We start from the raw sequence: 27,734 nt of genomic DNA, 5'->3' as shown, positions 1-27,734 counted from the left end.
CCAGGAGACCTGGGAGGGAGCGGGTGTGGGCCGTGGCAGTGGAGCGGTGATGAGGCGCGTTACTCTGTGTTGCAAGACTCTCTGGCCGTGCGGTGGCAAGCGGGGTGTTGCAACAGCGGGTTTATCCGGAGCAGCCCCGTGGCTGGCGCTTCAGGTAAGACATTGCTGACGGTTTCCCGCGCCTTTGGGAACAGCACGTCCTGCCCTGGGCACGGCTGCCAGGGTCACGGCTCGTTCAGGAAACGGAGAAGGGGGTTTTTCTTCGCTGAATTACATCAGCCAGCCAAGAACTTTAGCAATGTAGAGGTTTTCATATTTGCCTCCCCAGACAAGCGCAGCTGTGCCGGGAAAAGGGGCGTTGCAGCAGAGCGAGTGAAGCGGTGCCCGTCCCGGGGAAGCTGCATCATGCCGTTCCCGGTGCCAACACGTGCACGGGGATGTCCCTTGTCCCCAGCACCCCGCCCCCCGCGGGAGATCACTCGCCCTGGCCCTGCGGGGAGCATCTCGCCTCAACAGGCACCTGAGCAGCACGCGGGCCCAGGCGAGGGGCCCAGTGCCTCCAGAGCTCGCCTGCAGCCAGCTCAGCCTGTGGTGCAGCGTCAGGCCACGGCGAGCTGCCCTGACTTGCCTCCCTGTTCCGACCCGCTCCGCTCCCGCGCTGCCGTCGCAGGCGGGATTACTGGGAGAGGTGCCCCGGCCGCTCTCTCAGGGGTAGCACCAGACTGGTCGCGCCTGGTTCTGACCGGGGAGGATTTCCCCCGGCACCGGGTGAATTCCCCGCGTGGTAAGAACGAGACCTTCCCTGCCCCGCCAGCGCGGGAAGGCGGTAAAGCCCCGAGGCCCCCACGCCGCCTCACCGCCAGCGCAGGGAGGGCACCGGCAGCCCCCGGTGCGTGAGCTGAGCCGGGGGGACAGGCGGGCTGGGGACCCCGACCGAAGGAGCCTGCCGCGGTGACCTTTCGCTGGGCGAGTTCCCCTGCGAAAAGCACCTCGCGCTGACCTCACCGCCGCGTGGCGAGCCGCTGCCGTTCCCCCCACGTCATTTTTTTTTTATTAAACCAAAACCCGCCTGCCGCCGCCCGTCCTTCCCGGGCCTCTGGCATCCGCCTTTCCACCGAGCGGGCGCCGCGGGACGGCCATGGCGCTCTGCGCCCAGGTAAGCGAGCGCCCGGCGCCACCCGAAATGGCCCGAGGCGTCTTAAAAATGTCCTCTGGGGGCCGGGGCTCTCCGCGGGCCCTTCCCCGGGTCGGGGGCTTCTCGCACGGCCCGGCCCGGCTCTGGTGGGTGAGGAGGGGTCGTGGCGGGAGGGTGGCCGTCCGCGCAGGGTGGGACCCCGGGGTGGGGGGGGTCAGGGTGCCCTCAGGCCGGGCTCCGCTGTCCCTCCGGGTCCCCCACCGTCAGGCGCGGGGGGTGGGTGAAGGGGGTCCCGGGGGTCTGGGCCCCGTCCCGGCGGGGGTAGCCCGAGGCAGGGAGATGGCGGGGGGCGGCGGGGGACAGCGGGGGAGAAGTGACAGAGGACAGGGGCGATGGGGGGTGGCTGTGTGAGGGGTGACACGGGGGCGGTGGCGCTGCGGGGGGGGCCGGCGGGGGTGCCTGTGGGCGTAGCTGGGGGCGTGAGAGCGTGGGGGTGTCCGGGTGTGACGGGGCAGGTGACGGTCTGGGGGTGTCTCGCGGGGGCGGGGCGTGGCGCTGACGCCGGAGGCGGCTGGCCCCGCCCCGCCCCAGGCCGGCCCGTCGCGAGGCGGGGCCGTTGCTAGGCGCCGGCGCGGCCGGGGGGGCGTGGCCCGGCGCGAGCGGGCCCGGCGGGGCGGGGCGTGCTACACGTGTCCGGTGGGCGGGGGCTGGGGGCGCTTCCGGTGCGGGGCGCGGACGGAGGGGCCCGGTGAGTGCGGCGCTGCCCTCCCCGCGGTGCCGGGCCGGGGGGGGGGGGGGGGCGGCGGGTCAGGGGGCCGCGGCCGGGCCGGCGGGGCGGCCGCGGAGTGTGGTGGAGGAGGCGGGCGGGCCCTGCCCCGTGCGGCGGCGCCCCGGGCCTCGCTCCGCCTTGAGCCCGGCCCGGCCGCGGCCCCTCCTCGCGGCGGGCAGGCCCGGGCGCACCGCGGGGGAGCAGCCTCCCGCGGGCGGGCGGCGTGGCGGGCTCGGCTCCCCGCGGAGCGCGGGCAGCTCCGGCCTCTCCCCCGCGTCCCGGTGGCGCAGGGAGGCTCCGCCATCGCTTCGCAGCCTGGGGGACGTTCCTCCCCGTGGGGGCGGTGGCTGTAGCCGGGGCCGGCGACGGCGGGGTCTCCGCTAGCGGGGGCTTCCAGAGCCCTGGGAGAGCCGGCCAGCTCCGCGGCCCGTCCTGAGCGGGCGGCTGGGGCAGGCGATGCCCGGGCCTCCCGCGCGCCCGCCTCCCGTTGTCCCTTGTGGTCCCCGGGTGCCCCGGGCGGTGCGCGTACCTGGGGCCGTGAGAAACCCTTGGCGAGGAACAGACAGTCCTGACGCAACTGAAAAACTGAATTTGCCTTAAAGACCGGTTGAATATGTGCAGCACGGAAATAACGACGCTCGGTCGGGTCGCACACCGGAGCCAGCCGGCACAGCTCCTGCCGGGGTGGCGGGGGTGGCAGAGGCCCCTGCTGCAGGCAGGCTGGCAGGGCTGCGGCGTGCTCCCGTGGGGGACTTGGTTGTGGAAAGGGGATCTTCATTGACGCCATCCTCGCTGTCCATGTTCTGGGGTTGCTTCATCAGCTTTAGCAGCTCCTGGTACAGGCAAAAGGTGGCCGTTACCGAAAACTTAAAACATGTGGGGAGCCTTGCGAGCCTCGCTGCTTCCTCGGCTGCGCTGATTTGAAGGAAGTACCTGGATGTGCTGCCTGACACGTTTTAGGTGGCTGTGGGATGTAGTTGCAGGGCATGAAGGTGGGAGATGCGTCTTTAGATCATCTATAAGTGGTCAAAACAAATGCATTTATTCTTTTCCTCCTTTCCTGTTTGCTTCTGCCTCTCAAATCTTCATTTTCCAGCCCTCTGGAGAGCCATTGCCAGTAAATCTGGGCTCCACTGTGTGCATGGCATCTCCCCAGGACCCTGGGAACGGCTGGCTCTGGGCACAACGAGGGTCCTTTTTGACAACTGACAGTTGAGAAAACAGGTGGTGGTAGGCTGTGGTTACCTCACTCGTTGCCTATAGGTTTTTGGTGGACTGAGGCAATTTATCTATATTCCTGATCAGCTTTAGGATGTTTTTTTACCTTGTTTTGGGCCAGAAGCCTTGATTTCTGTGAATGGGCTCCATTTCATTAAGCTTGGACAAGGGATTTTAGTGAGGTCTGTCCACCCTGCCTCTTTGTTCTGGATTTAATTCTAAAATTAACTGTAAAGTTTCTTTCCATAGTTTTAACTAGGTGGAAGCAGACTTGTGGTTTACATTGGTGTGTTTACCTGTGTTGTTGGGTTTTGGGTGCCAGTGTAATATGCTGTGAGTAATGCAGTTTATGTTAAAAATTACCACCATCCAGTTATAATCAAACAGGGAAAATATTTTTATTTTCAGGCTCTGGAGATACAGCCAGAATTTTTTGTTCACATGGCAGCAGCAAACTCGACGCCACCTGGCTCTTTGGATCTAAACCAGCCTGGATTTGCAAAGGAGATCCTGGGAACTAAACTGGAGGTCAAATACCTCTGCTCTGATTGCAAGAATATATTGAGGAGGCCGTTTCAAGCTCAGTGCGGACATCGCTACTGTTCCTATTGTCTGAAGAAAATTATAAGGTAACTTTTGTGCCTTCAGTCTGAAGACAAAATGCTTGAAAAGGCATTTTTGAGGAGGGAAGGAGAGAAATGTCTCATTTTCAGGGCCTTCTTAGCAAGGGAGCTGTTTTTAATTGTTGACGTTCAGCATCAAGTCTTCTTTAAGGGAATGGGTAATCTCTGACTTGCTTTTATTGTCCCGGGGGTTGCTTCAAAGTTCCCTTTTCCAGAATCGCCCGGATTGTTTTTGCTGTTCAGGTGGCGATCCAGGTGGGTCACCCATCTCCTTCAGTCTTCCTCACAGCTACTGAAGGGACTTGCTCCTAAAAGTCATCGTATGGTTGTTGTGCCAAAATGTGAGAAATTTAAGCACGTGCTGGCTTCCAGAAAAGTTTTGTAGTGTTCTGCCTCACTCTTGCCTTTAAGTGAGGGAAGTTGAATAGAGCAGTTAATCGGGAGAAGAAAAAATATTAGCATCGGAAATAGGCATCAAAAATACACAAGCAAAAGCTCAATGTGTTGTTTTTAAAATAAGAAAATGCTTTAATTTCGTAAAGGTACCAGAAATCATTTTATTGTTAAATCATAAACCAGTCTCTTTTTCTCGTGTTTGATGATTATTTTTCTGTCTGCTAGTGCTGGACCTCAAAAGTGTGCCACCTGTATTCAGGAAGGAATATATGAAGAAGGAATTTCTATTTTGGAAAAAAGCTCGGTAAGGAAAAATGCGTTTTAAAAAATAAAGCAGCTCACTGATGTCATTAATACCACTTGCAGTTTTTGTTTAAAGTGCAAGGTCTGAGAATCGCTTATTCCTAGGAAACATTTTCTTCAGTAGTGAGAGTTATGATTAATGTGGTGGACTCCCCAGCTTCTAAAATCCAGGTCACGTTAATATAGCGGTGGCCTACTTAAATGCTGTAATAACGATTTGTTTGCCATTAGCACATCTCTGAGGATGTGATGTGGCAACTGGCCTGGGAGGAGTCAGTAAAGTCTTAATAAAGAATTAAGAGACTTGACCAAAACTGCAACCCCTCAGTAATTTTTGTGGTTTGCTTGTTTTTTCCATTTTAGGCTTTCCCAGACAACGCAGCTCGTCGGGAGGTGGAAAGTCTGCCTGCTGTCTGTATTAACAGTGGCTGCACTTGGAAGGGGACTATTAAAGAATACGAGGTAAAGATCAAAGCAAGGCTTTCGACGTCCGTGTCCTTTTTCTTTCCTCTGTGTTTGGGGAAGGCTCAGGTGGTTTTGCTTGTCTGCTGCCACTGGCAGTGGTGGTGGGAGCTGTTGGCTCCCCGGACATCACTATAAGCTGGAGCAATTCCTTGACTGAGGTAGGTTTGTGTGCCCCGCTGAGAGCACAGGCTGGACTGAAAGAATTTCAGATTTGCTTGTGATCGCAGACACCAAGCACATCCCTTCCGTGGTGCGAACCACCCGCTCTATCTCCAACTCTTTTCTGCTATAAAAGACAAGTGAACTGTCAAGAAACTGCTGTGCCATGAAATTGTTGTGAAGTTCTCTGCATTATGTGAACCTAAAACCTACTTTAGACTCATGAGCTTGGGGAAAGCGGCCTGGCCGTGATCCTGTTTCCAGCCAGCTGTCCCCATAGCTACCAGGGCAGTGGGACTGGGCGGTATTCACTGGCTGGCCACCCATCACTCCGAGCTGTTCTGGGCCACGAGTCTGCTGGACAGGATGGGTTCCCGCCCCCCCCCCAGCTCTTCTCAAGGAGCCCATCAGCTCTTTAATCCAGGCCTTCTTTTTGTGGCCCTGGGCATTTGGTCCTTAGCATGTATACAGCTAACGTGCCTCATGAGATATGTGTTCTTGCTGAGGATGGCAGTGGACCCCATGCTTCCCTGTGCTTTCCAGCAAGTCAACTCTGCTGTGGCAGTTTGCATTGTTAAAATGCATGGCAGTTAGGAACGAATGTATATTCACCTGTGAAGTTCTGGTGCTCCTGAACGACAGTTCTGTCATCCCTCTTGGAATGGAAGAACCACCACGTGGGGGGCCTGACAGAAGAGGAATAAATTTTATTTCCCTCTAACATTGCCCTAGGTAAAGATTGTAGCCCTACAGTTCATGGAGCTTTGATAGTGACCAAGATGCGTGTCAGGAAAAGGTTTAACCTCGGTCTGTCTAGGCTAACATTTGTATTCTCTTTGCAATGCCACTGCAAGGTGGCAGGAGGAAACAACAGCTGTGGTTCATGCCTGAGTTTTCTGCCTAGCTTGCTGAGCCTGTTAACAGAGAGATGCTTCTGTGCCTCTGCTTCCTTGTCCTGCTGTCTAGAACCTTCCGCTTCTTTATGCTAAAAGTTCAGTCCAAAAGATGAGGGGATGTAGGGTGCTAAACTGTTCTGCTGTGAAACCCTCATTTATAGATCTGCAAGTGGCTCATGGTGTGGATGTATGACTGAATAAATGTCAAGTTAAAAGCTTAACACTGATGCAGCAGAGAGAGTTTGGGAGTTGCATTTCAGGGTACAGCGTGTTTTACTGAGATTCCAGGTTCAAGCTGTGCTGTTGGTGCCTGCAGATTGTGTGACCCATGCTTTAATTTCTGCTGGTGAACGGTTACTAGAAGTCCGATGCCCACTTCAGTGTTCAAAATGGTGATTGTAGTAGGTGAGCTCATCTCCATTAGACTAAAACGAATTATATTTGTCAGCAGCTTCCAATGCTATTGATTGTGCTGTGACTGATGAGCTCTTCTAAACTTTTTCTCCTGGGTTTAAAAAAAAATCTTAAAGAGTTCCTGCAGGGCTCAGCAAAAATCATCAGCTGCCAAAGGTCCTCCTTGTATGGTCTTACAAGTGTTTGAATGCAGGCTTGAGTCCAGCCAGAACTTGCACTAGAAGTTTAAAAAGGCAACGAGCTGTCCTGGGATAAGTCTGTCTTCCTGCAAGGCTGCAGGTGTGTGATGTTCCAGGATCTTATGCACAACTGCTTAAGAGCATCTGAACCGATAAGGCTGTGCCTCTTTTTTACTCTCCACCTAATCTTCAAAAGGTCCTGTTAGGTGTTTTGCCAAAACAGAGTATGTTTCGTAGAGGTGCGGCTCTGGAGTGCTTGGGCTGCAGGTCTGCAGCCCTGATCTTGACTGTCACAGTTCTTTAGTCTTGTGCGATGAAAGCGGAGCGGGGATTTTGAGCAGTGCTAGTTGGTTCGTCTCAGGATTGAGCTTGCCTCTTCTGTCTACCACGGGTGGCATTCAGTCTAATGGGGGTAAGGTTAATTTGTGCCCTCTCAGGAAAAGCTGATTCTTTCCTAGGAACTGGTGGGAGGAGGCAAGGTCTGGCTTGTGTTATCTCTCCTCCCAGCTGCCTGCCGAAGAGCTGTGGGATTTAATCAGGCCTGGCTGTCCTCATGTGGTCGGAGCTTAGGGGATGGTGTGTGTGGCTGAGGAGGGCTGATGAAAGGAGGTGTCAAATGACTGTGTTAGCCCAGAGTCTCTCTTGGTACTGTGGAATAATGTTAAACCCTGCCTTACGGGTAGGCTTGTTGGTTTACTGCCACAAAGCAGAGTTTGCCTCGTGCAGTACGGTTGCATCTGTAGCCAGCAATGTGTGTAACGTCCTGCAGCAGCTCAGCACTCCCACTATGGAAAGTCCCTTGCTGAGCTATTTCCGACAGGACATGGAAAGTCCCTAAGAGCAAATTCATTGTTTGCTAATTTAAAAATCATGCGTTCGTGCTGAGAGAGACTTACTCGGCTGCTATCCACTTACAAATCAAGAGATACTGTCACTTCTGGTTTGCTAATCTTATCAGGGCATGAACAAGGAAAAAAATGTTCTGCAGCTGAAAAGCTCTAGGTCTTCAACTTCAAAAAAAATTAATAAAACTGATTTCAGTTTTGCTTTCTGTTCAGGCAGACCAAAGTTCAGGTCTCAGAGACATACAAAAGTGAAAGAGTACAATCTGCTTGGATATGACTTGCACTTCTGCTTCAAGCTGTGTGAAGCATATGAAATATTTAAGTGCTTAGCACATGTCTGGGTTTATAAATGCATTTTTCAGACTTTGTAAATATTGTAAATATTTAGTGGCATTTGGATAAAGCAGTCTGTGGTGTGGCTGCAGGGTTTTTCCTTTTAATCAGTAACCTCTCTTCATGTATAGGTTTCCTGATGAGTCTGCCTGAACATATGTACAGAAAAGCAGGCTGTGGACAGGAGCCTTTAGATTCAGGTGGAAATTCTGAGGAGGGTTGCAGAAACTAAAACTAGCCCATTAGAGCAAGAGGAAAGACCAAGAAAACATGTCCTGTGATATCCAGGTAGAAGGAGTTTGTGGTTTCTCAGCACTGGAGTGTTTCTTTTCTTGCCTTGCAGTACCTCCAATTGCCTACATCTCTATTCTGTTTTATCAACGTATCTTCAGTTCTCATATACCTTTTATTTATGCTTTTCATACCACCAGCTCCCTTTCTTTGCCCCCCACCAGGACTGGGATGGGAGGAGGGGGCTGCAGAGGGGTATTCACATGGTCAGCCTTGGCATTTCCATTTGTTACCCCAGACAGAGGTTTTAACTATGCCCCATTCATCGCTGGAGATACAGAATTATTTGAGACATAAGGAAATGGAATTGTCTAAGTTTTGGAAGGAGAACTAGGTTTTAAGCTTAATCCTGACAGCAGTATTTAAACTAAGTTGGGGAGGGGCATTGCTGGGAAAACAGATGAGCTCAGCTAACGAGGTTGGGTGACTGTCATCTGTGACGATAACCTATCCTAATCCAAAGTGGAGGGCATGTGTTTTTCTTGTAGTCAGTTGTCGCCATGGTTTTGAAGAGTTCACTTTAATTGAAGCCTGGAAGGCTGTGGAAGATGCAACACTCAAAATTTAAGTGAGGTTACTCCAAAGCCTGTGGTGTTGGAGAGTATGTCTGCAGCCCCTTCTGGGCTACATGGCTTCTTGGGACCAGGAGGACAAGGCAACTGGGCAGTCCCTTCTTGCCCAGTGTTCCTGCTGGGAGGTGCTGGAGAAGCTCTGCTGCACCTCAAAAATGCTGCTGGGGGCCCTGAGCCGGGGGTGGTCCTGCTTTGTGATGCTTCATCGTTTCATGCCCTCCCTTTCTAGCTGCATCCCAGGAATGCCCCGATAGTTTTTGGTGGTGACTTTCAGCTTAGGTTGAAAACTCCAGCTTCAGGCTTTTGCTCATTGCTTAGAACAGAGCTGCTGGTCTTTGAAGCTACTTTACCTGGCTCCTGTTGCCTCTGAAGTGTACTTCTGAGTGTTCTATAGTGGAGTTGTCTGCATGGGATACAGCATTTTAAGCACTGTGGCAAGCACACTTGATGATGCTGTAGCAGGGCGACCAGCCTTCCTTTTAAAATCAGGTACAGCATTTATTGTCTTTTCCTGAAGGCTTTGGCTCCAAGTTACAGTATGGTGTTGAAGTGCAGTTTGCAGCCATCTCCAGCCTGATCAGCAGTTTGCCCCAGGACCAGATCACTTTCTTGTGGGAGGATCCCTGACTTGCACATGCAGGTGACCAAAAGGATCTCCTGCTTTGGAGAAAGGGGTCTGACACCTTTACTTTCCAGAGCTGGAGCTGAGGTCCCCAAATAAAACCCGGCCACCCTTACAGTCCCCAAAGCAGAGTTTATGTAGCTGGCTGCCCAGACACGAGGCAGTTTCCCATCCAAGCCCGTGGTGGGAGGTAAGCCACGGGGAGTGCTGGAGAGCACGTGTGGGAGGGGGTTGGAAAGCCCCAGCTGTAGAGGGTCTGTTCTTAGCTTCTAAAAACATCTCAGCCTTCTTGTGGTGGCCCACCTAATTAACAGTTTTGGCATCTGCCCCTTGGAAAACAAAAAGCTGTAAGTAGTGAGCTTTGAAGCTGAGGTGATTGCTGTTTGTCCTTTCTAAGCCGTGATGAAACCCCTCAGCTCAAGCGCAACTTTGGGAGTTGCAGGGCAGCACTTCACACCCAGGGAGATGTTCCTGGGGCTCCAGGTGTCTGGCAGGAGCCAAAGCCACAATCACACGCACACCCTTGGGCACTTCTATCTCTTCGGACAGCCTAGAGAAATTGGGGTTGAAATCGAGCCACTCACCACAGGCTCGACTTCTCCAACACATGAAAGACACCCATCCCAGTTGTAATATTTGTCTCGTCTCCCCTTTTTTGGGTGCCAGTGGTGTTCTCAGCCTTGTGCTGTTAACAGCCCTTCTGTTCACAGCCTGCACCTCTGCGCTGGCTGTGAGGCAAAGGAGTCGACCTTGCCCCTTGCCCCCATCTGCAGCTGGCAGAGCTTGACCGGCGTCAACACCACCCTTTTGTAACGTGCAGGCCAGGCAGACCGCTGAGAGGCTTCGTCCTGAGGCTGTCCCTTTTGATCTGAGCGATTAAGGTGAAGCTTTGCACGCTGGTGAAGGCACTGCTGGAAGGGAGGGACATCTCTCCAGGGGTGTTGTCCTGGGACCTGGTCGGCATGGGCAGTGCTTTTGGTGGGCTTAGAGCACAGCCGTCAGCACTGCAGTATCTCCTGTGGCTAACGACAGCGATCAGCTGTCAGAAATAACTATGGGAGGTGAATTCAGATCAATGCTATGAATGTGCCAGCGCCTGGCATCGTTAGTGTGACGGTATGATTGGTGTTTGCTCCCCGGTGACAGGTTGTTCTCAAGCAGTGACCTCATTAGTTGTGAACAGCACATCTTGGGCATTTTTCACGTGACTGTAACTGTTAATTGTAGCCCAGAAGACCTGCAGAGTTATCTCTGATCAGACGCTCTCAATTGCTTTGAACCTCCCTTATGTGTTAACCAGCTGTTTATGGAGACTCGGTGTAGTCCAACACCATAATTTTTAATTTCGTTGGCAAGCGGATTTAGTCTTTTTGTTTTGCAATACAGCTAGCCGCATCTGAGGCGAGGGACAGAGGTGCGCGGGCTCCAGCTGGCTATGGGGCCACGTCAGGTTCAGACTTGGGCTTATCTAAAATGCTCTGGGGGTCCAACCCTGCTCCGTTTCAGACTAGAGTCTGCCTAGGAAAATCGTTCCTCTGGGAGCATAGTTCAAAGCAAAGAGGGAGAGGCAGAGTCTGTTTTAGGAAATGTTAGAAAACCTGCTGCTGCTTTCAAATGTTTCTTGTACCTTCAGCCTTCTCCAAAACCTTGAAGCTTCAAAACCAAAAGCTTCCGCATCCTTACACAATGCAAGAAACGCTGCCTTGATGTCCCTCTACCAATCAACCCCAAATCAAATATCTGTCTAATCAGCCCTAAAAGCTGATTAGATTAGACAGACGTAACAAAACTGTAGAAAGCTGCAAGCAAAAGTTGTTCTGCTGGTTCTGAAAAGAGGCGTGAGCAAGGCCCCTGGGAACCCCTGACATCTCTTCTGCCAATTTTTGTCCTCAACTCAGATGGACGCCGTGGCGTTGGACAGCAGAGTAAAGGTGCTGCTGGTTTCCCATACCATCGCTGCCATATGCGTGCCCACTAAAGCCACAAGCAATTACTGATGGGAACTTAATCTTTGTTTTTGACACTTTCTTTGAGGTTTAATTATTTCTGATGCCAAGGGGACTTGCTTGGATCTCCGTCACCAGTGTGTCCCAGCAAAGGGAGCAGTTTGTGTCTGGCACCAGCTGATGTGATGGTCTCAGAAAGCTCCCGTTCCTGGTTGGCACTGTGAATTACAGACTGGGTTCCTGCTTTCCAGCTGTGTTGCTGGGGTCCCAGGCCAGTAGCGCAAGGACCATGTGCGTGGCAGCCCAGCCCACCTGTGTGGGGAAAACTTTGAGCAGGCCTGGCTTAAAACCAGCCTTAGCACTCCCCTGATGAGGAGGAGACACAGCATGGAAGGGCATGTTGACTTCAGAGGAGCAAGACGCCCCGAAGTACCTGTGTTTTGTGGCACATTCCCGTCTTGGAGGCTCTGGAGCCCCTGGGGACCGGGCAGAGGTACATGAAGCAGCTCATGTTTCTTGGCACAAGGGATTCAGGTTCCCTCGAAACCTAGGCAGGTGTCTCTTTTACACTGGAGACCCATTTTCAGTGTTTTATCTACGGTTCTGTGGGCCCATCCTTCTTCTTGTAGCCAGGCTCAGGTGCATGCTGGACTCGGCAGTGCCAGGGCTGGGGACTGCCAAAGCCCTGGCAGCACTCCGATATGCCCTGTGCCACTTCAGCTGACTTTCCTCTGCCGTCCTGTTAATTTTCCTTCCTTTTTGGTGCTCCCTTCCTGCTGCCAAGCCCTTCAGCTTTCTCTGTGCTTATGGTTGCTGTTGCCATGCTTGGAGGGGACTAATGGACTAACTTTCAAAGATCAACCTGCAGGAAACTTTGCAGAAGACCTCTGGTGTGCAGCTCGCACCGAGGCTGTTCTGCTGTGCTTTGTCTCTCTGCCCAGCCTGCCCTTTGCGATAACCTTTCTGCAGGGCTCTGGCAGAGGCATCTCGCAGCAGCTGTTTCAAAGGTTGATCTTCTCAGCCGCCTGCCTTGCCTCTTAGCTGGAGGGGGAGTGTCGTGTCACACTGATGGATTTCCCAATGTGGTTGCAAGACCTCCATAAAAACAGACTTGCGTCGATATGGCAGGTTACGAGCAGGGCAGCAGGGGAGCAGGTGCACCTCCTGCTCTGCCACCACGGTGCGGGGATCATAATTTTCAGCAGTAGGCTCTTCCACAGTTCAAGTCAAGTTTAGCAAAGCATTGAGAGGTGAAATGGCAATCGGATTAAACCGCAGTTTTCCCTTTTGTCTTACTTATGCAGGCGCAGCAGAGCAGCTCATCCTGGCATTCCTTAGGAAACGATCATTGCGTCCTCCAGGGATCAGCTGCTGTTATGAGCTGTGGGTTTTAACCCGTTTTTTCCCTGCATGTGCCTGTGCTTTTCTGCACAGCTGCATTGAAATGTGCTGCCCTTGCTGTCGCAGACAGAGCTGCCGCCAAGGGAACTGCCCGTTCCTGCTGGCTGAGTGCTAGACGTGTAGGGGGATGATCCCGCTGAACGGGCAGGAGCCCCGCTCTGAGCAGGAGTGCCCCGAGAGAAACCTCAACTGCAAATACTGCAAATCGCTCTTCTACTTTCCTGGTATTGAGGTAGGAGAGTTACAGCGTGCGGACGGGCAGCTCCGTCCTCCGGCGGGCCTACCGGCAAGGGGAGGAGGGCTCACACCTCCATTGCAGCCCGGAGCACGGGTAGCTGCTGGAGGACTGAGCGGCCGTGGTGGTAACCCACGAGTGCTCATAGGCTGCCCTGGTCCTTCCGAAGGCGACAGTGGTGTCTGATTTTCTAGTCTCCCAGGTGGGCTCCCAGAGAATTGCCTCTTCTGATGGCGGCATGTGATGTACAGGCTGCCGCTGGGTTGTCTCGCTGTTTATTTTTAGGGAGTGAAATTGATGTGCAGATCAATCAGCAGTTTTGGTTTTAATTGAGTGGGAGAGCGAGGTGTTGCTGTGCAGGCTGTTAGCTCTGCCCCGTTTGATTTTTCCTGCCCCTACTGTGGGATGCTGAAGGCCAGTCTGTGCCTCGCTTTACAGCTGGTGGGTGAGAAGTCAGCGCTGAGGTAGCCGCAGAGTAGCCCTGAAGGTCTGAGCCAGACTGTTGTCTTCCAGCTTCCCTTTAATTCTTCTGTTGCTGTCCCCCCTCTCCAACCCCTGTCTGACTTGATTTCCGTGACACGTTCACTGTGGGAGAGTGACTCTGCTCTTACCTAGCCCCATTCACAGTGATGGCTTTCCAAAGCTGCTGAGAATGTTCACAGCGAATGCCTGAGTGTCAGAGATGCTCATCCCTGCTGCAGAAGCTCACAGATGATGTGGGTTTGGGAAAGGTGTAAACAGGAGGATTGCCCCATTCCTGGGGGAGTGGAGTGCGGCACATCAGGCTTGAATGCCAATCCCTGCTCTTCGGCTCTGGCGTGGGGTGGGTTTCTTCCAGCGGTGATACCATCCATCTCTGTTTAGACACCCGCATAAAGGGGAAGGAACAGGGGATTCCAGAAGAGCCTGAAACTGGTTATACAAAAATGTTTGTCTAGAGGTTTGGATCTGTGCTGGTTAAAGCTAATGCTTCTGGGTGTCTTAAACAATTTACATACGGACCGGTTGCACTTTCAGCTTCGCTGTGCAGGGCTGGTTTCCCCTCTTGTGCTGCGAGCTGGGCACACTTCACAGGGCTGCCTGCGTGTTACGTGTTATATCACAGTGCAGCATGGAGTTGGGATGGAAGATAAATGCTGGGATGTGGGGACTGCAGAGGGGGTGGTAGTTTCACGCCTAGTGCTTTGGCATGGGAGAACGTAAGTTTTAAATACTCCCTTTTTAAATAGTTGTATCTACAGTGAAGTTTCCTTCCTTCAGCCAGACTGTCTGTTCTTATGCCAGCGTTTTGTGGGTCGTGGGGAAGATGCTATCTGGTGTTTCTAGAACATGAGAGCAGTAGGTGGGTAGAAGAAAGGTTTCAGCCCCTCTGAGCGAGTGGGGTGAAGGAAGGCATTCTGCCTCCTCCGCCGCCTCTGCAGGCAGCGCTGTCGGTGCAGGCAGCACTGCCCAGCCGAACCAGGCCGGTCACTTTTCCAGGGACAGTGCAGTGGGGCTTTGAGTCTGATTACTCATTTAAAGTATAAAAAGGAGAGAGTAACTAAGAAGCCAAAGCTGAGCCACTAATGGGTTTCACTTTCCAGTTTCTGATGTGGTAACAGTATTTAAGTTTGTGCATGTTTCCCCCCCACCCCAAGATAGTAACTTGTTTTAATAAGGAATAAATGTGACCCAAGTTTTCAAAGCGTCTCGTTTCAGATGACTACTTTATAAATGCTTCTAGTTTTTTTTTCCTGTTACTACCATGGCAGGATACTTCAGTGCACTTATCTTTTAATTTGAATTTTGAACTGCATATTCATGGCATTTATAATACCTTGTTTCAGCTGGTTGGTGTGTAAAGAGAAGGTTTAAGCAGTGTGGAAATGACACAGAAAGCAGGGGCATGTTCTAGCATTCCCAATTTAGCCGGTATTGCTGGCCCTAGTATCCGCTGAGGACAGAGTATCACATTGCCCTGATCATTTGTTCAGCTCCGCTGGCCACCAGACTGTGTGCGCTCTTGCTGCAGGGGTGGGTGCTTATGTGCAGGGGCTATTAAATGAAACAGAGTTGAAATATTTTTCTTTCTGGTTGAAAAATGTTTTTCTGATTCGAATGTGAAGATACTATCAGAAAGGTCAGTCCAGTGCGTGATGAGTAGGCTATGGGTTCATACTTCAGCTGACTGATAACCACGACAGTGGAAAAATTATACAAATTATCTTGCTGAGTTAGTGGCTTACTTCACTCAACCTGCCTGAATGTGTATTTTCCTGGCAGAGCCATAAATGGAGCTTCCTGTTGATTATTTTGTCCATCAAAGCAGTAATTTGATTTTTTTTTTTTTTAAATTGTAGCAGCTTTTAAATTGAGGCTGAGGCTACATAGGCACACAAAATTCTGGTAGCCTGGAGATCACACAAATGAGTCAGCACGCAGAATTATCAGCGTGACCAAGATTTGAGTATAAGTTGGTAGAATACAGTATAAAACTACCCCTGTGGAATTGTACTCATCGTATAACCTCACTGGAGCTTTTATTTAGAGGACCAGATATTCTCCTGTTGATTCTTTTACAGGCTCATGACGAAGTCTGCCCTGAATTTCCGCTGACTTGCGAAGGCTGTGGGAAGAAGATTCCAAGGGAGAAGGTATCCATCTGACTGTTGGTGAACCGTGTGCCGCGGTGGTGGTTGGCGTCCTGATGGGCTGACACCGGCATTCTCGGAGCGGGGAGGAAAACCGAGACCATTAGAAAGTGGAGTGGGGAAAACAATTAAGTGGCAGCTGTTAGTACAGATGTGACCTTTCCATAAGGCTCAAAATACTGGTCGGGTGTGAGTGCATGTGACTCATCGGCACTCGTAGTTTTGTGTTAGTGTTGCCGATGCCACCTGCCTTTGAGCGATGTGTTTGCCATGGTTGGGTGCAGGGCCTCCATGGGAAAAGCACACTCGTGGGTTTAAAGGGTACTTATGTCTGATGTAAAGCAACTATATCAACCACTGCTGCAATTATGGAAAGGGAACCCATCTCCAGCTAAATTAATTTATTTCTAATGGATCATGTAATGGAATCCATGTTTATAGGGTCTCCATGCTGCTGGCTCCTGGGGCAAGGCTCAAAAGTCTGCAAAGCAAAGTTTTGGGGAAACATCTTCAAAAGGCACATTCACCTGAAACTGTCCTGCCTGCTACGGGCAAATATTTTTGGTAGCACTGTTGCAAAAGGCCCTTGTAGCAGGGTGGGGGGGCAGAAGCATCAAAAAGATGAGCAAAGAGTTCTTCTAAATGGACAGCATAATGAAGGACTTCGTGCTGGGGTCTTGGGATACAGATCTGCTTGTCTGCAGGCTGAAGCTGGAGCCCAGCAGAGACTAGGCTTGTAGGATTCCCATAGGTGATCTATCCTTTGTTTAAATATTAACTCCCTCTTTTATCTCTCTCCAAACTTTTGTTGATTAGCTGCAGCCGTTGTAACTCTGAGTAACCTGACTCATTAAGCAAGCCAGATGGATCTAGAAGCTTTTAAAAACAGTTTTAATCGACATCTGTTGTAGCAGATGTAGGTGTTAAATGTGGAATATGGTTGTTGTTCTTCAGAACAGACCACTGATATCTGATGACGAGAGGTATATCAAAACCAAGATGATAATGTGCCAGTGCTTGTTAGCATTAATCATGCATTGTGTGGGAACCCAAGCGAGTCATCTTGGTGGCTGGGGGCTTAGTGGCACTTCTCTGTAGAAACATCCACCGTTGGCCTTGGTTCTTCATAGCAGCTGCCGGATGAGAAGTGGCCGAGGTGCGGCGTCCTTCGGCACCCCAGTGAGGGGATGCTGGACCCAGCAGAGCATCTTCCCTTGCACAGGTGGACCTGCACTAATTGGCACAAATACCCAGGCAGGACCACTGGGAAGCTTTCTGTTCTCAGGTTTATAATGCTTCGCTGGAAGTGAAAATTCCAGCTGTGACATGTCCCGACCAGGGTTATGTGAAGTGCACAAAATTAAGTGGCTGTTTCATAGGGTTGTTCCTCATGCCTCCCCTTCCTCTGCCCTCAGTGAAGCTTGTTGCTCAGCATCCATAACATGTACCTGTGCTGGTCGCTTTTTCTTTCTTGCATATGCAGGTGAGAAGTGAGACCTCCTAGCTGTCAAGAGAAAGAGAAATAAAACTTCCTTCCAGGTGTCAGTGCTATATTTATATTACAGTGAAAGTCCTATCTAATGGCAGGCAGTGTCCAGGTTTAACCACACAGTTTGACAGCTAGTGATTAGCGATGGCTTGGGCATTCCTGAGATCATCTTCAGTTTCCTAGACGTCAGCGAGATGGAAAGGGAGCTACTGGGGACACATAAGATCTAACATTGCCTGCCTTCCTTTCTAGTTTCGGGACCATGTGAAGACTTGTGGCAGATCAAAAGTGCCTTGCAGATTTGAGGTTGTTGGATGTGCTGAGGTGGTAAGGGCTCGTCTGTTGATGTTTATCTCGGGGCTTGTTTTCATTTCCAGTGTTAGAGTTAACCTGCAGACTGCTGCTGCCCGAACTGTTACAGATGTTTACGTTCAGATATTTGAACAAAGTGGTGTTTCAAACCCTTTGCAAATGGAGCTTAACATCATCTGCTGTCCAGAGTTTGGGTATCCAGAGAATGAACTTAATGTGGAAGGAAACCTCTTTCCTGAGAAACACCCCAAGTGCTTTGGGACTCTGGTGGTTATGCTGCTTTCAGCTGTAAGCACAGAACTGGGCAGCTGGTGTCTTGCTCTCCTGCTAGAGCTTGGGCCAGGCCATATTTTTCCATGTGACTTAGTTTTCCCAGCTCCTACTGGTGATGTTCATATAAATCCCTCCTTGAGGGGATTATGTGAGGCTTTGTCCTTTGGTGCTGTTAAGTACATATGACAGAGCCCTTTTGGGGAAGTAATGGAGGAAGACAGAGTAGAACAGTGTGTACAGCTGGGGAAATATTAAGCATCCGTCATTGTATGCAATTGCAGCATTTCTAAAACAAAACAAAAAAAACCCACCCCCAAAACAGGTTTTTTAACTCTCTCTTTGGTTTTTCCCCTTTATAATTTAAAGCTAACATTGTGATCTCAAGAGGAGGAATTTGTTCTGTGGATGGTGACAGCGTAGATTGAGCTTGCTGAACGGGGGATGTATTTCTCTTCATGTAGGTGGAAAATGAAAAGCTACCAGAACACGAAAGCAAGTGTTTGGCGGAGCATCTCTACATGCTACTGAGTTTTGTGCTCAGCCTCAAGGCTGGGTCTGGAGACCTAAAGCCCCTTCCCGCCCTTTCCTCATCACAAAACAACTCGCCGCTATTGGCAGCAAACTCTCTGAGCTCAGAGTCAGAGCTCTCCAGGTCTCTGGAGCTCGTGGGAAGATGTGAGGCCCTTGAGAGGAAAACGGTGACCTTTGAGAACATTGTCTGTGTGCTCAACCGGGAGGTGGAAAGAGCGTCTCTAACAGCCGAAGCCTACAGTCGGCAGCATCGACTAGACCAGGAGAAAATCGAAACACTGAGTAACAAGGTGTGTAACCACTGGCTCGGGCTTTCCAGCACTCTGAGCAGAGACTTTTTTCAGTTTCCTTTCCATGTTATTAGCTAGCACAGCTTCACCACCTAGCCCTGAATCGCCAGGCAGAACTAATCTGAAGGCAGAACTAAAATATCATTTGTGCCTGTGCCCAACCCTCAAAAGCTTCCTGGAAAAGACGGGAATTAAACTGACATGCATAAAGCATTCAGATCTCTGTTAGTAATCAAGTTATGTAGGCACAGAGATGTTGTTCCTACGTGAAGTTTTCCAACGAGGGACAGAGCACCCAAGCATTTCACTGGATCTCTCTGAATCCGTGGGGCTGCTCACCTTCCAGACCTTTCAAAAGGAGTGTAATCATTGATGCTGCGCTACAGCGTTGTGCCAGGCACGGTCTGGAGGTGTGAAGAAGCTGCCCCCACCAGTCTGCTCCAGCACAGTCCCTGCTGGGCGCTGCCAGTGTGTCTTGGCAGCTGGCAGTTGGGCAGTTTGCAGCGTACCTGTGCTCTCTTGGCAAGGGAGCTGCCAAAACTGGCGTGACCCTATGTTAGCTAGCAGTGATTAACCCTGTGGAGACCTTGTTGGCTGGGTGTAGGTTCTTCTCTTTCTCAATCTAGTTTTGTCACAATGCTGAGGGTTTTTTCCCCCCCATCCTCACTTGTGCTGTTAATGTAACGGAGCTGCTCATTGGGAGGATTTTTCCATTTGCTGTGGGAAAGTTTCCAGCTCAAGCACTGAGTTGTATCGATGTATAATGACAGGGTTCAAAAGGAAGCTTCAGTGAATTGGCTTACGATGCTAAATTTCTCCCTCCCATGACCCCTGGCAATTCTGGAGAACGTCTCTCACTAAAGAGTCGTCCTGAAGGGGATGCTGGTGTCTGCTGGCTTTCTTGGGTCTCACAGCAGTACATGTTTCTAACCAGGCTGCACCGTGTATCCCACTGAGCAGGTCCGGCAGCTGGAAAGGAGCATTGGGCTCAAAGATCTGGCCATGGCTGAGATGGAGGAGAAGATCCGCAACATGGAAGCTTCCACCTACGATGGTGTTTTCATCTGGAAGATAACAGAATTTGCCAGGAAGCGTCAGGAGGCGATAACAGGCCGCTCTCCTGCGATCTTCTCTCCAGGTTATTGCCCACAAATTTGCAAATCTGCAAAAGCCTTTTGTGTTTCAGCTGGGTGTGGGATTTGTAGCGGTGTCCTTAGCAGGGGAGGTGCTCGCCATTCAGATGCACTTCTGTTCTGTCTCCCTTTCCCCATAGAGCCTGGAACATCTTTTTTTAGCATTGGGCTAAATGAAACTGCTCTGCTGAAAGAGATGCTTTTTTGATTGCAGAAGACCTTTTTAATTTCTCATAATAGACAGTGCAACCCTTTTAGCTCCAGAATAGCCCTGCCTAACCCTTTAGTTACAATTAAAATACTCAGAGACCATAAAACCAGCAATAAAATGGTTAAGGAAGGGAGGAAGTCTATATTAGAGCCCCAGAAATATATTTCAGTGCCTAAAGCATGACAGTGCAAGAGACAATGGCTAAATAAAGCCCAAACCACACCTAGGGAAGTGCTTGAATATCTGTTAGAGGAAGGGGCTCTCCTTGTAGAACTGCCCCAGCCCAGCACTGTTCCTCCTACTCTTAAAACAGAAAATCTCGGACAGTGAGCGGTAGGTTGTGATCTGGCTTATTTGCTTATGAAAGCACTTCCCAGGCTTGCAGCTGTAAGATGAAACCATCTCTTCGCACAATTTCATTGCTCGATGGGGAGCTCACGTTGCGACGTAATGGTTGAGGAGACGAGTTTGTGTTTGCCTGAGCAGGAATTGCTTAGATCTAAGTGTGCCAGAGAGCTTTTTCAAAATGCCCAGAGCTGCATGCAAACCTAGAGCATGTACCTTCTGCCTGCTTCCTGGTGCTGTGAAAAAGCAGACTGTGGCTGGGCCACAAGATAAAAGCAATTGAATTTTAAAAATTAATTTAAAATCTGTTTTCTGGATGAAGGCTGTTCGGAGTCCTTTTGCTCTTGAAAAACCGGAAGGAAAAAGGATTCCTGTTCTTGAGGGGGACTAAACTGCTACTGAAACTGTGTGCATGCAATTAGCATTCCTTTTAAAAGTCAGCAGCAGCCGTGGAAAACCCCTGCTCTCCGTCCCCTTCAGGAAGGGCAGCACTTCCTTCCTTTTCCCAAAGCCAACAAACCTGCTTCAAATCTATTTTGTTTGACTTAGAGAGAGGTCCTTAATTCTTGCATCCTGTCCATCTCCTGCACCATGCTTGAGAGCTGCTTGACCTGAACGTCTCCAGAGGCTGCGGTTTGGAGGGAGATGCTAGATGGAGCTGACTCTTGTCCTCTGGCCATGGGCATCCTGGCTCTCTGTGCCCCAGCTCGGGGGCTCCTCCACGAGCTGATGCCACCTGGGGTCCTCGCAGGGGGGTGGGATTTGTTTTTCTAGGTTGGAGAATCAAGTTAGCTGGTGGAGGGGTGTAAGTCAGCCCAAGGGAGGGCAAGGGGTGAAACCTCTCTGAATGCAAGAAGCTTCACCTGTCCAGCCATTTGTTTGGCCATGCTCTGAATGCCCAGTTCCTCCCAGAACTGCAGCTCATGGTTGCTGGTGCCTCCTCTTCCATGCCGTGTGCTGGCCGGTCTCTATCCTGTGCCTGGCAGCAGGGGCAGGGCAGCAAAGGCAGGGCTCAGGGCTTTTATAAACTGTTTCATCAAAGCAGAAACTACTTTGCGGGCCACCAGACAGTGTTTTGTGTTGCTGGTTGGTCTCTGCAATCTGCTGATGAAAATCTTGTATGTGGCTGGAGGGATCGGAAGGTGAGGGTTGCCTCTGCCTAACACCAGGACTGCTTCTGGAGAAGGCAGGACTTTTTTTTTTTTTTTTTTTTTTTTTTTTTTTAAATCTTGCAAGTGCAAAGTACAAGGCCTTGTTTCCTGCAGTAGTTGGCTGTGTCGCTTAAATGAGAGATCCTGATTCCTGGCACTGCTTTAGCTGAGAAAATGAGGCTGAGAAACTAATGTTTCTTGTGGAGGTGGGGCTTTTTATTTTAGAAAGCAAAGCAAATAGACTAGTGCTTTTCAGTCTGGGAAGGAGACAGCTGGGAGGAGAGAGGTCTAGGTTGTGAATGGGGTGAAAAAGGGAAATGAGTAGAATTGTTTGTTTTGTATTTAAACGTAAAGGCAAGGAAATACCAAATGAAATCAGTGTTAAAACAAAGAGAAGGAAGTAGAGTTACCACTCACGCGTATTGTGAGGACTCGACGACTGCTACAGGATTTTGCAAAGAGCAAAATCGTAAGAGTTCAAGAAGGCAAATCTGCACAAGAAAGATTCATCGGGGGTGTGAACCGGGACACTCCAAAGCGAAGCTCGTGCTGGAAAGCTACCCGCTGCTGGCCGTCAGATGCCGGGGGCAGCTTGCTGGGCTCTTGCTTTGCTTCTGATGCGCTTCGCCTTTGCTCAGGCCAGTGGGAAGCAGGATGCCCAGTTCACTGCGCTGAGCTGGTGGCGTGGTGCACGAGGTGTTTAACGCTCTGGCTACCTGGTGCCTTTCCTTGGGTACTCCCACCGCTCTGGGGCCATCCTTCCTCCAGTTCCCTGCCTGGTTTTACATTCACAGGGTTACAGGAGTGCTGAGAAGCCCCACATGGGCAGTGAGGATGTGCTGCTTGGACTAGCAAAGGGTGGCATCTGCCCTGAGAGCCTTTGGGTGAAGCAGGTGGAGAGGAAGAGCTAGGGGAAACAAGTTGGGGAGTGCCAGGAGGGAAGCAGGTGACAAAGCCCTGATCTCTTGCTCCTCGCCTTGTGGAAGTGCACAGTACCTCTGCTAGTGCTAGTCCGCCTGTTCATAAAAGTGCACAGAGTCCCGCAGTAAAATACCATCTCTGATCTCCTGCCCTGTGCCCTGAGGCTGCTGAGCCTCGCCAGACCTGAGGCACGTAGCTCTGTGCTGCTGTGAGAGGGCGGTTTGTGGCAGGTCCCCTTCCGAGATGTATTTCTGTGGCCCTGCATGGGTCTGGTATAACAACAAGAGCATTCCCAGAATTGAGAGAAGGAGAGAGCCCGAGATCCCGGAGCCCATACTCAGCCATGCCCACGCCATGCAGAGCAGCTGGGATCCTAACAGGAGACCGAAGCTCACTTGCTTGAGCCTCTGCCCCCATCAGAGGCAGCCAGCTTACAAAGGGTGCAGTGAGTACTGAGGGTGGTCTACCCCCAGTCAGGTTTTTTTGGGGGTGGTTTTGTTCCTGCTCGTCAGCATTATTGCCATGAACTGCAGCTCCTTTAGCAGTCACGTGCGGCACAACAGGCGGGTCTGTGGGGAGGCAGTGGGAAGCACTCAGCTCGTGGGCAGAACTCCAGCTTCAGGCTCTGCCTGGGGCACTCGTGCCTGTGGGGTGGGTGGGGAGAGCCCGAGGGGCTGGCAGGTGCCCCGCTCTGTGCCACAGCGCTCTGTGTCTCGGCTAGGCCAGGGGCTTGTGACTGCCTGACCTTGGGCTGTCTCCACGCCAGTCTAAGATGGGATCTGACTGTTGTTTGTACCTGGTGGCTTTCTGGACCACCTCTGTGGTACATGTATTTTAAGACCCAGACCTGGTTTCTTCCAGGATTCAAACTTTAGAGTCCTCAGAGTTCAAAGGAACCTATTGGTGCCAGGCTTTGCTGGGTTTGACACTCACTGTGTCTGTTTTGCAACTCTTTGATAGCTTTCTACACAAGCAAGTACGGCTACAAGATGTGTCTGCGTGTTTACCTGAACGGGGACGGCACCGGGCGTGGGACCCATCTGTCCCTGTTCTTTGTGGTGATGAAAGGACCCAATGATGCGCTTCTGCGGTGGCCCTTCAACCAGAAGGTAGGTTTGGGACAAAGCTGCTATGCCCAGCGACATGCCTCTAGTTCTGCACCCACTTGAGCTTCTAGACTCTGTCAGTCTGGCCTACTTAGCAAGCAGAAGAAGGAAGGACTTTGATATGTCAGCCGCCCTGGGGATTCCCCAGTTGTGCTGAAAGCACCGAGCGTGCTACAGGGCAGGGACGTGAAACGGCAGAGGCTGCGGCAGGAGAGCAGCAGCATGTTTGGGAAGTGAGCGGAGCCTCTGCATGGGAGGAGGGAAGGTTGTCGTGGCCTCAGTACTCGGGGTGCAGCTGATGCTCACTCGGTGTCAGAAGCTCAGATTGCGGTTCCTAGACGTTGCAGGCTTGTGAAACACTTCAAGGCTGAGCGGGCGAAGTACTGATATAGAGAGAGGGGCTGCCTTCTTTCGCAGGGGGACAGCAACTCTGTGACTTAATGAAATACCTGCGTGGGGTATTGGTGTTGGGAGCGAATGCCATGCTGGCCAGTTGTAAGTTTTCAGAGTCAGTCTGACAGCCCTGTGCTGCCACACAGAAGTTTCCAGTGACAGGGCAGGATGTGGGAAGGTTTTTGCAGAATGTCACTGAGATGACGTTCTCTGCTGGCCCTGCTTACAGGCATTTCTCAGATTTGTAGGCACGTGCTGTGGCTATGGTTGCATTGGTGCTTGCATGTTTCACAGGCTTCAAGTGAGCAGGTCACCAGGCTGGGTTTCCCTGTGCTTTTTATTCAGTCGCTCTCGTATACTTTCACGTTTCCCCACAGGTAACCCTGATGCTCCTGGATCAGAACAACCGGGAGCACATCATCGATGCCTTCCGACCCGATGTGACATCCTCCTCCTTCCAGCGACCCATCACGGAAATGAACATTGCCAGCGGCTGCCCGCTGTTCTGCCCCGTCTCTGTGATGGAAGCCAAGAACTCCTACGTGCGTGATGACGCCATCTTTATTAAAGCCATCGTTGATCTCACGGGCCTCTAACCCTCCTCACCTCCGGGAGCAGTGAACACAGAGCCAGCCCCGAGTGGGGCATCCCCCTCTTGTGCTGCACTTCAGGCAGGTCTCAGAGCGAGGAGGGGCTAAAAAGTGGAAGGGGAAAAGCCCTTCTCAAAAAGGGACCTTCGCTCTGAGTCGAAACGAGGTGTCTGATGGGAACCCTCTTCCCTGGTGTCAGAGAGACCTTCCCTGAGAAGAGGTTTGGGTGGACGCTCACAGTCTGCGGGGTACAAGATCTTCTGCAGGGACTTGGGTGTCTGAACTGCCGCTGTCTGGGCTCCCAGTGGAAACCAGTGCAGCTCTTGCTCTATCAGTTTAGTGCACAGCCTCAGTGCTCTGTAGTAAAACAAGGGTTTGGCCTGCCCGAGCACCACCTCGTGTGGATGTTTGGCTCAGCCGTCTAGGATTTTCTTCAGAGATCTCCGTGTTCCTGGAAGTTTTGTGTGCTGCAGGGGTGCTGTTGCTCTGCGCTGCTGGCTGGTCTGTGCCTCGGTGGACAGGAAGGGTGTGTGGCAGACTTGGTGCAAGCAGGGCGAGAGAAGAGGTGCGAACTGTTTTGCCACTGTTTTGGTGCCATCGGTGTCTGCAGAGAGGGCTGCTGAACTGAGCTGTGCAGCAGGCGGGGGAGCCGTACCCGGTCTGGCCCTCACTGGGTGTTTGATGGGTGGTTTGTGCTCTGAGCGGTGTGGTGAGAGCACGGGATGGGGCAGGCAGTGCCCGCTACCTGGGAGGGAGCGTGGGGCAGCGCTGGGGATGCCTGTAGTGAAAGAGAAGTGAATCTCCCCTGGATACTGCCTATCCTGTCCTGGGAGAGGAGTGATGCAGGGCTCAGTGCAGGACTTCAGCCCCCTGAACCCTGGGAGCGCTAGGTGGGTTCTTAGCCAGACCCCGCCATTCTCTGCCTGCCTGCGCCTGAGCAGCGGTGGGCAGGACAGGGGCAGCGCTGGAAGCTGTCTTCAGGCACCTCACGGGGCAGCTGCGGCAGCACCAGCCTTCCCAGGGCCCTCTCCTCTCCAGCTGCAGCTCTGCTGCCGTCTGCACCTGCACTGCCGCCATCCATCCGCGCGGGCACTCTCACCTCCGTGGCTGTGGTGCTGACGGATGCGGCATGTCTCTTGTCTGCCTGTGTGGCGGGCAGCTGCTGGCCAGCCCCTGCCCTCCCCGAGTGCCTGCCTTGCCCACCAGCAGCAGCTTTCCCCTGTCCTTCCCTCGGCTCTGGGAACAGCGTGCCTGCTGGTTCCCGGTCATTGCACACTGGAGCACTCTCTCTGCTTGCCTCCTCATTGAGCCTGCAGCCACGAGTAGGACCTGGGGTGACTGGAGAAGTCCCTGAGTGAAGCTTGCTATCCCCTTCTTGTTCCTGGGCTCCTGGCACCGCTCCCTTCTGGGCAGCAAGTGTTCAGCGCCTGCGAGAAGGTCTCTGTATTTGTGAAGAAACTGCTGCCGCATCCCTCCGTTGTGGCTGGCTGGTCCCTCTGGAGTTGTTTTCTTGTGGCCGTCATTTTGGATGGGCGGTTAGCCAGGCTGGACTCTTGAGGCTTTGCTGCCTTCTCTTGCCTGTGCTCCCCTCACCTGTGTCAGCGTCAGGAGATGGCTTGTTGGTCACAGGAGCTGGCTGCTGACCCCATCTTGCAATAATGGCCCAGGGCCCTGTCCAGCTCCTGCGCTGCTGCTCTGGCCGGGAGGGTGTGGGCAGCGAGACTGGAGAGCGGTCACCCTCTTCTTGCTCATGGCTGCCATGGATGGCCTTGGCAGGCAGTGGCGGCTGCTGTTGGTGGGCCCAGGGGCTGCGAGGCTGCGGTGGAGGAAGGCCCAAAGCCCCTTTCTGCCGGCAGCACGCTGCCTGGCGCCCAGCCTGATGGATGCAGAGCCCACCCTGGCTGTGGTCTGCTTCCACCTCTGCGCTGGCACAGCCACCCCAGCGGGGCCAGGGACACCGTCAGTGGAGACGAGCTGCGACCAGCCAGGGCTGGCTGTCCCCCCGTTCCCTGCGCGGTGGCACTGCCCTGACTGCTGGCTCCTGGGGTGGTTCGGGGGGTCCCCGCCTGGGGGAGCCTGATGTCCTTCTCCAGGCTGGCAGGTAGCTGAGCTGGACCCTGGCCAAAGCTGAACATCCTGTGCCCAAGGGTTGCTGCGCTCTCCCTGCCTGTGGATGGGTGCTGGGATGACCTTTTTGAAGTCTCCGTGTGGATCTTACCATACCTGTTGTGTGCAAAGGCTGCGGCTGGTGGCAGACTCTGCTGTTTCAGCAGGAGCAGGGGGACCAGCAGCTGTGCCAGCGTGGCCGGGGTGCCACTGGTGAGCCAGGGGTGCTGGTCAGGCAGGGTGGCTGCAGCAGGGTGGGCTGGGAAGCCTCCTGGCATGGCTGCTGTGACTCGGGAAAGGCGAGGGCTGTGGTACAGGCAGGGGCCTGCCTGTTTCTTCCGAAGAGCAGAGTGTGTCTGCCTGGAGCCGCCCCTCGCAGAGCAGAGTGGGGCTGGGCAGCTGCCTGCACCCTGCCTTGCTGCTGCCCCCCCCCAGGGGCCCCTCAGCTCTTTGGGGCGGGGGGAGGCAGGACCCTTCCTTTGTGCAAGCCCCCTTCCAGCCTCTCCCAAGGGATGGATCAAGCCCTGTGTTGCCACTCTCACCCTGTTGCCTTAGGAGGAAAAAAAAGCCGAGCAAAGCCCAAGCCCTGCTCCCACCTGCAGCAGCTCTATGTGGCCAGGCCCAAGGGAGGCTCCCAGCCCCGCAGAGGCTGGGAAAGGCCTGGAAAAGGGAAGGAAAATCAGCTCTGCTCATTTGGTGGTTGGGAATTAAGTGTATGATACGGGGCGGGGAGAAGCTTGGTCTGAGTTGATGTGAATGTCTTTGCTCTTGGGGTGCTGAACACCCACTGACTGCAGAGCGGTTGGGTGGCTCTGGCCAAGTAGTGCTGGGGGGTGCCTGGGGAGATGCTGGCTCTGCTGGGGGGGTCTGGACTGGTTCAGGGGGTGGGTGCTGGTCCTCCTGCCCCAGCAGGTGCCTGGAAGGTAGGTGGGAGAGTCTGTGCTGCGAGCAGAGATCAGGCTGGCCCCTTCCAGCCTGCGGAGAGGACACCGGGGCTGTGCTGCTGTTGGAGTGGGGCATGGCAGAGGTACAGCACGGCAGGCGAGCTCTTGCGACAGCAGCTTTTACTTGCTGTGGTGTTTCCCTTCCCTCACAGTGTGGCTGAGGAGAGGCTGACCTGGTGCTGACAAGGCTGTCTGGTCCTTCATTTTTTTTTTAGCAGCTCTGGAGCTTGCAGCATTAGTGGTAGCGCATGTCCTTTGCCGCAGGCCCATAGGGACTGTACCATAGGTAGGGGTATGGTACCTTCCTGGGCACAGCTCTGCCAGCCTGGCTGGCACAGGGACACTTGGCACAAGCCACTGCTGGATTTTTTGTGGTTTTTTGGTTTTTTTTCCCTTTTGACCACAGCTGTCGGAGAACACCCATCTCAGCCTGGCATTGCAGAGTAAGTTTTTTTCCCCTTGAGGATGTAGTATGGTCAAAACCACTAATAAAAGCAGTTGAAAGAG

The 27,734-nt window shown here is 52.6% G+C and overlaps 1 protein-coding gene across 6 annotated transcripts; it reads left to right on the top strand.

Moving 5' to 3' along the window:
* Positions 1 to 11: 11 nt before the first annotated feature.
* On the top strand, positions 12 to 27,734 carry TRAF2 (TNF receptor associated factor 2). 6 transcript variants are annotated; one of them, XM_075520040.1, is made up of 10 exons: positions 12 to 154; positions 3,531 to 3,751; positions 4,367 to 4,445; positions 4,808 to 4,906; positions 15,364 to 15,435; positions 17,174 to 17,248; positions 17,968 to 18,327; positions 19,288 to 19,465; positions 23,049 to 23,197; positions 23,965 to 27,734. In XM_075520040.1, exons 1-10 carry the CDS (start codon positions 50 to 52, stop codon positions 24,181 to 24,183), a joined length of 1,557 nt encoding a protein of 518 aa, XP_075376155.1. In that variant the 5' UTR covers positions 12 to 49; the 3' UTR covers positions 24,184 to 27,734. The 6 variants fall into 6 exon arrangements, with proteins under 6 accessions (XP_075376155.1, XP_075376157.1, XP_075376161.1 ...); XM_075520042.1 differs by lacking the exon at positions 12 to 154 and adding an exon at positions 229 to 1,156; XM_075520046.1 differs by lacking the exon at positions 12 to 154 and adding an exon at positions 1,860 to 1,883.

This window comes from Mycteria americana, chromosome 17, assembly GCF_035582795.1.
Source record: "Mycteria americana isolate JAX WOST 10 ecotype Jacksonville Zoo and Gardens chromosome 17, USCA_MyAme_1.0, whole genome shotgun sequence".
NCBI lineage: Eukaryota > Metazoa > Chordata > Aves > Ciconiiformes > Ciconiidae > Mycteria > Mycteria americana.
The sequence above is the reverse complement of the archived record's forward strand: the minus strand, read 5'-3'. Positions and strand labels throughout refer to the sequence as shown.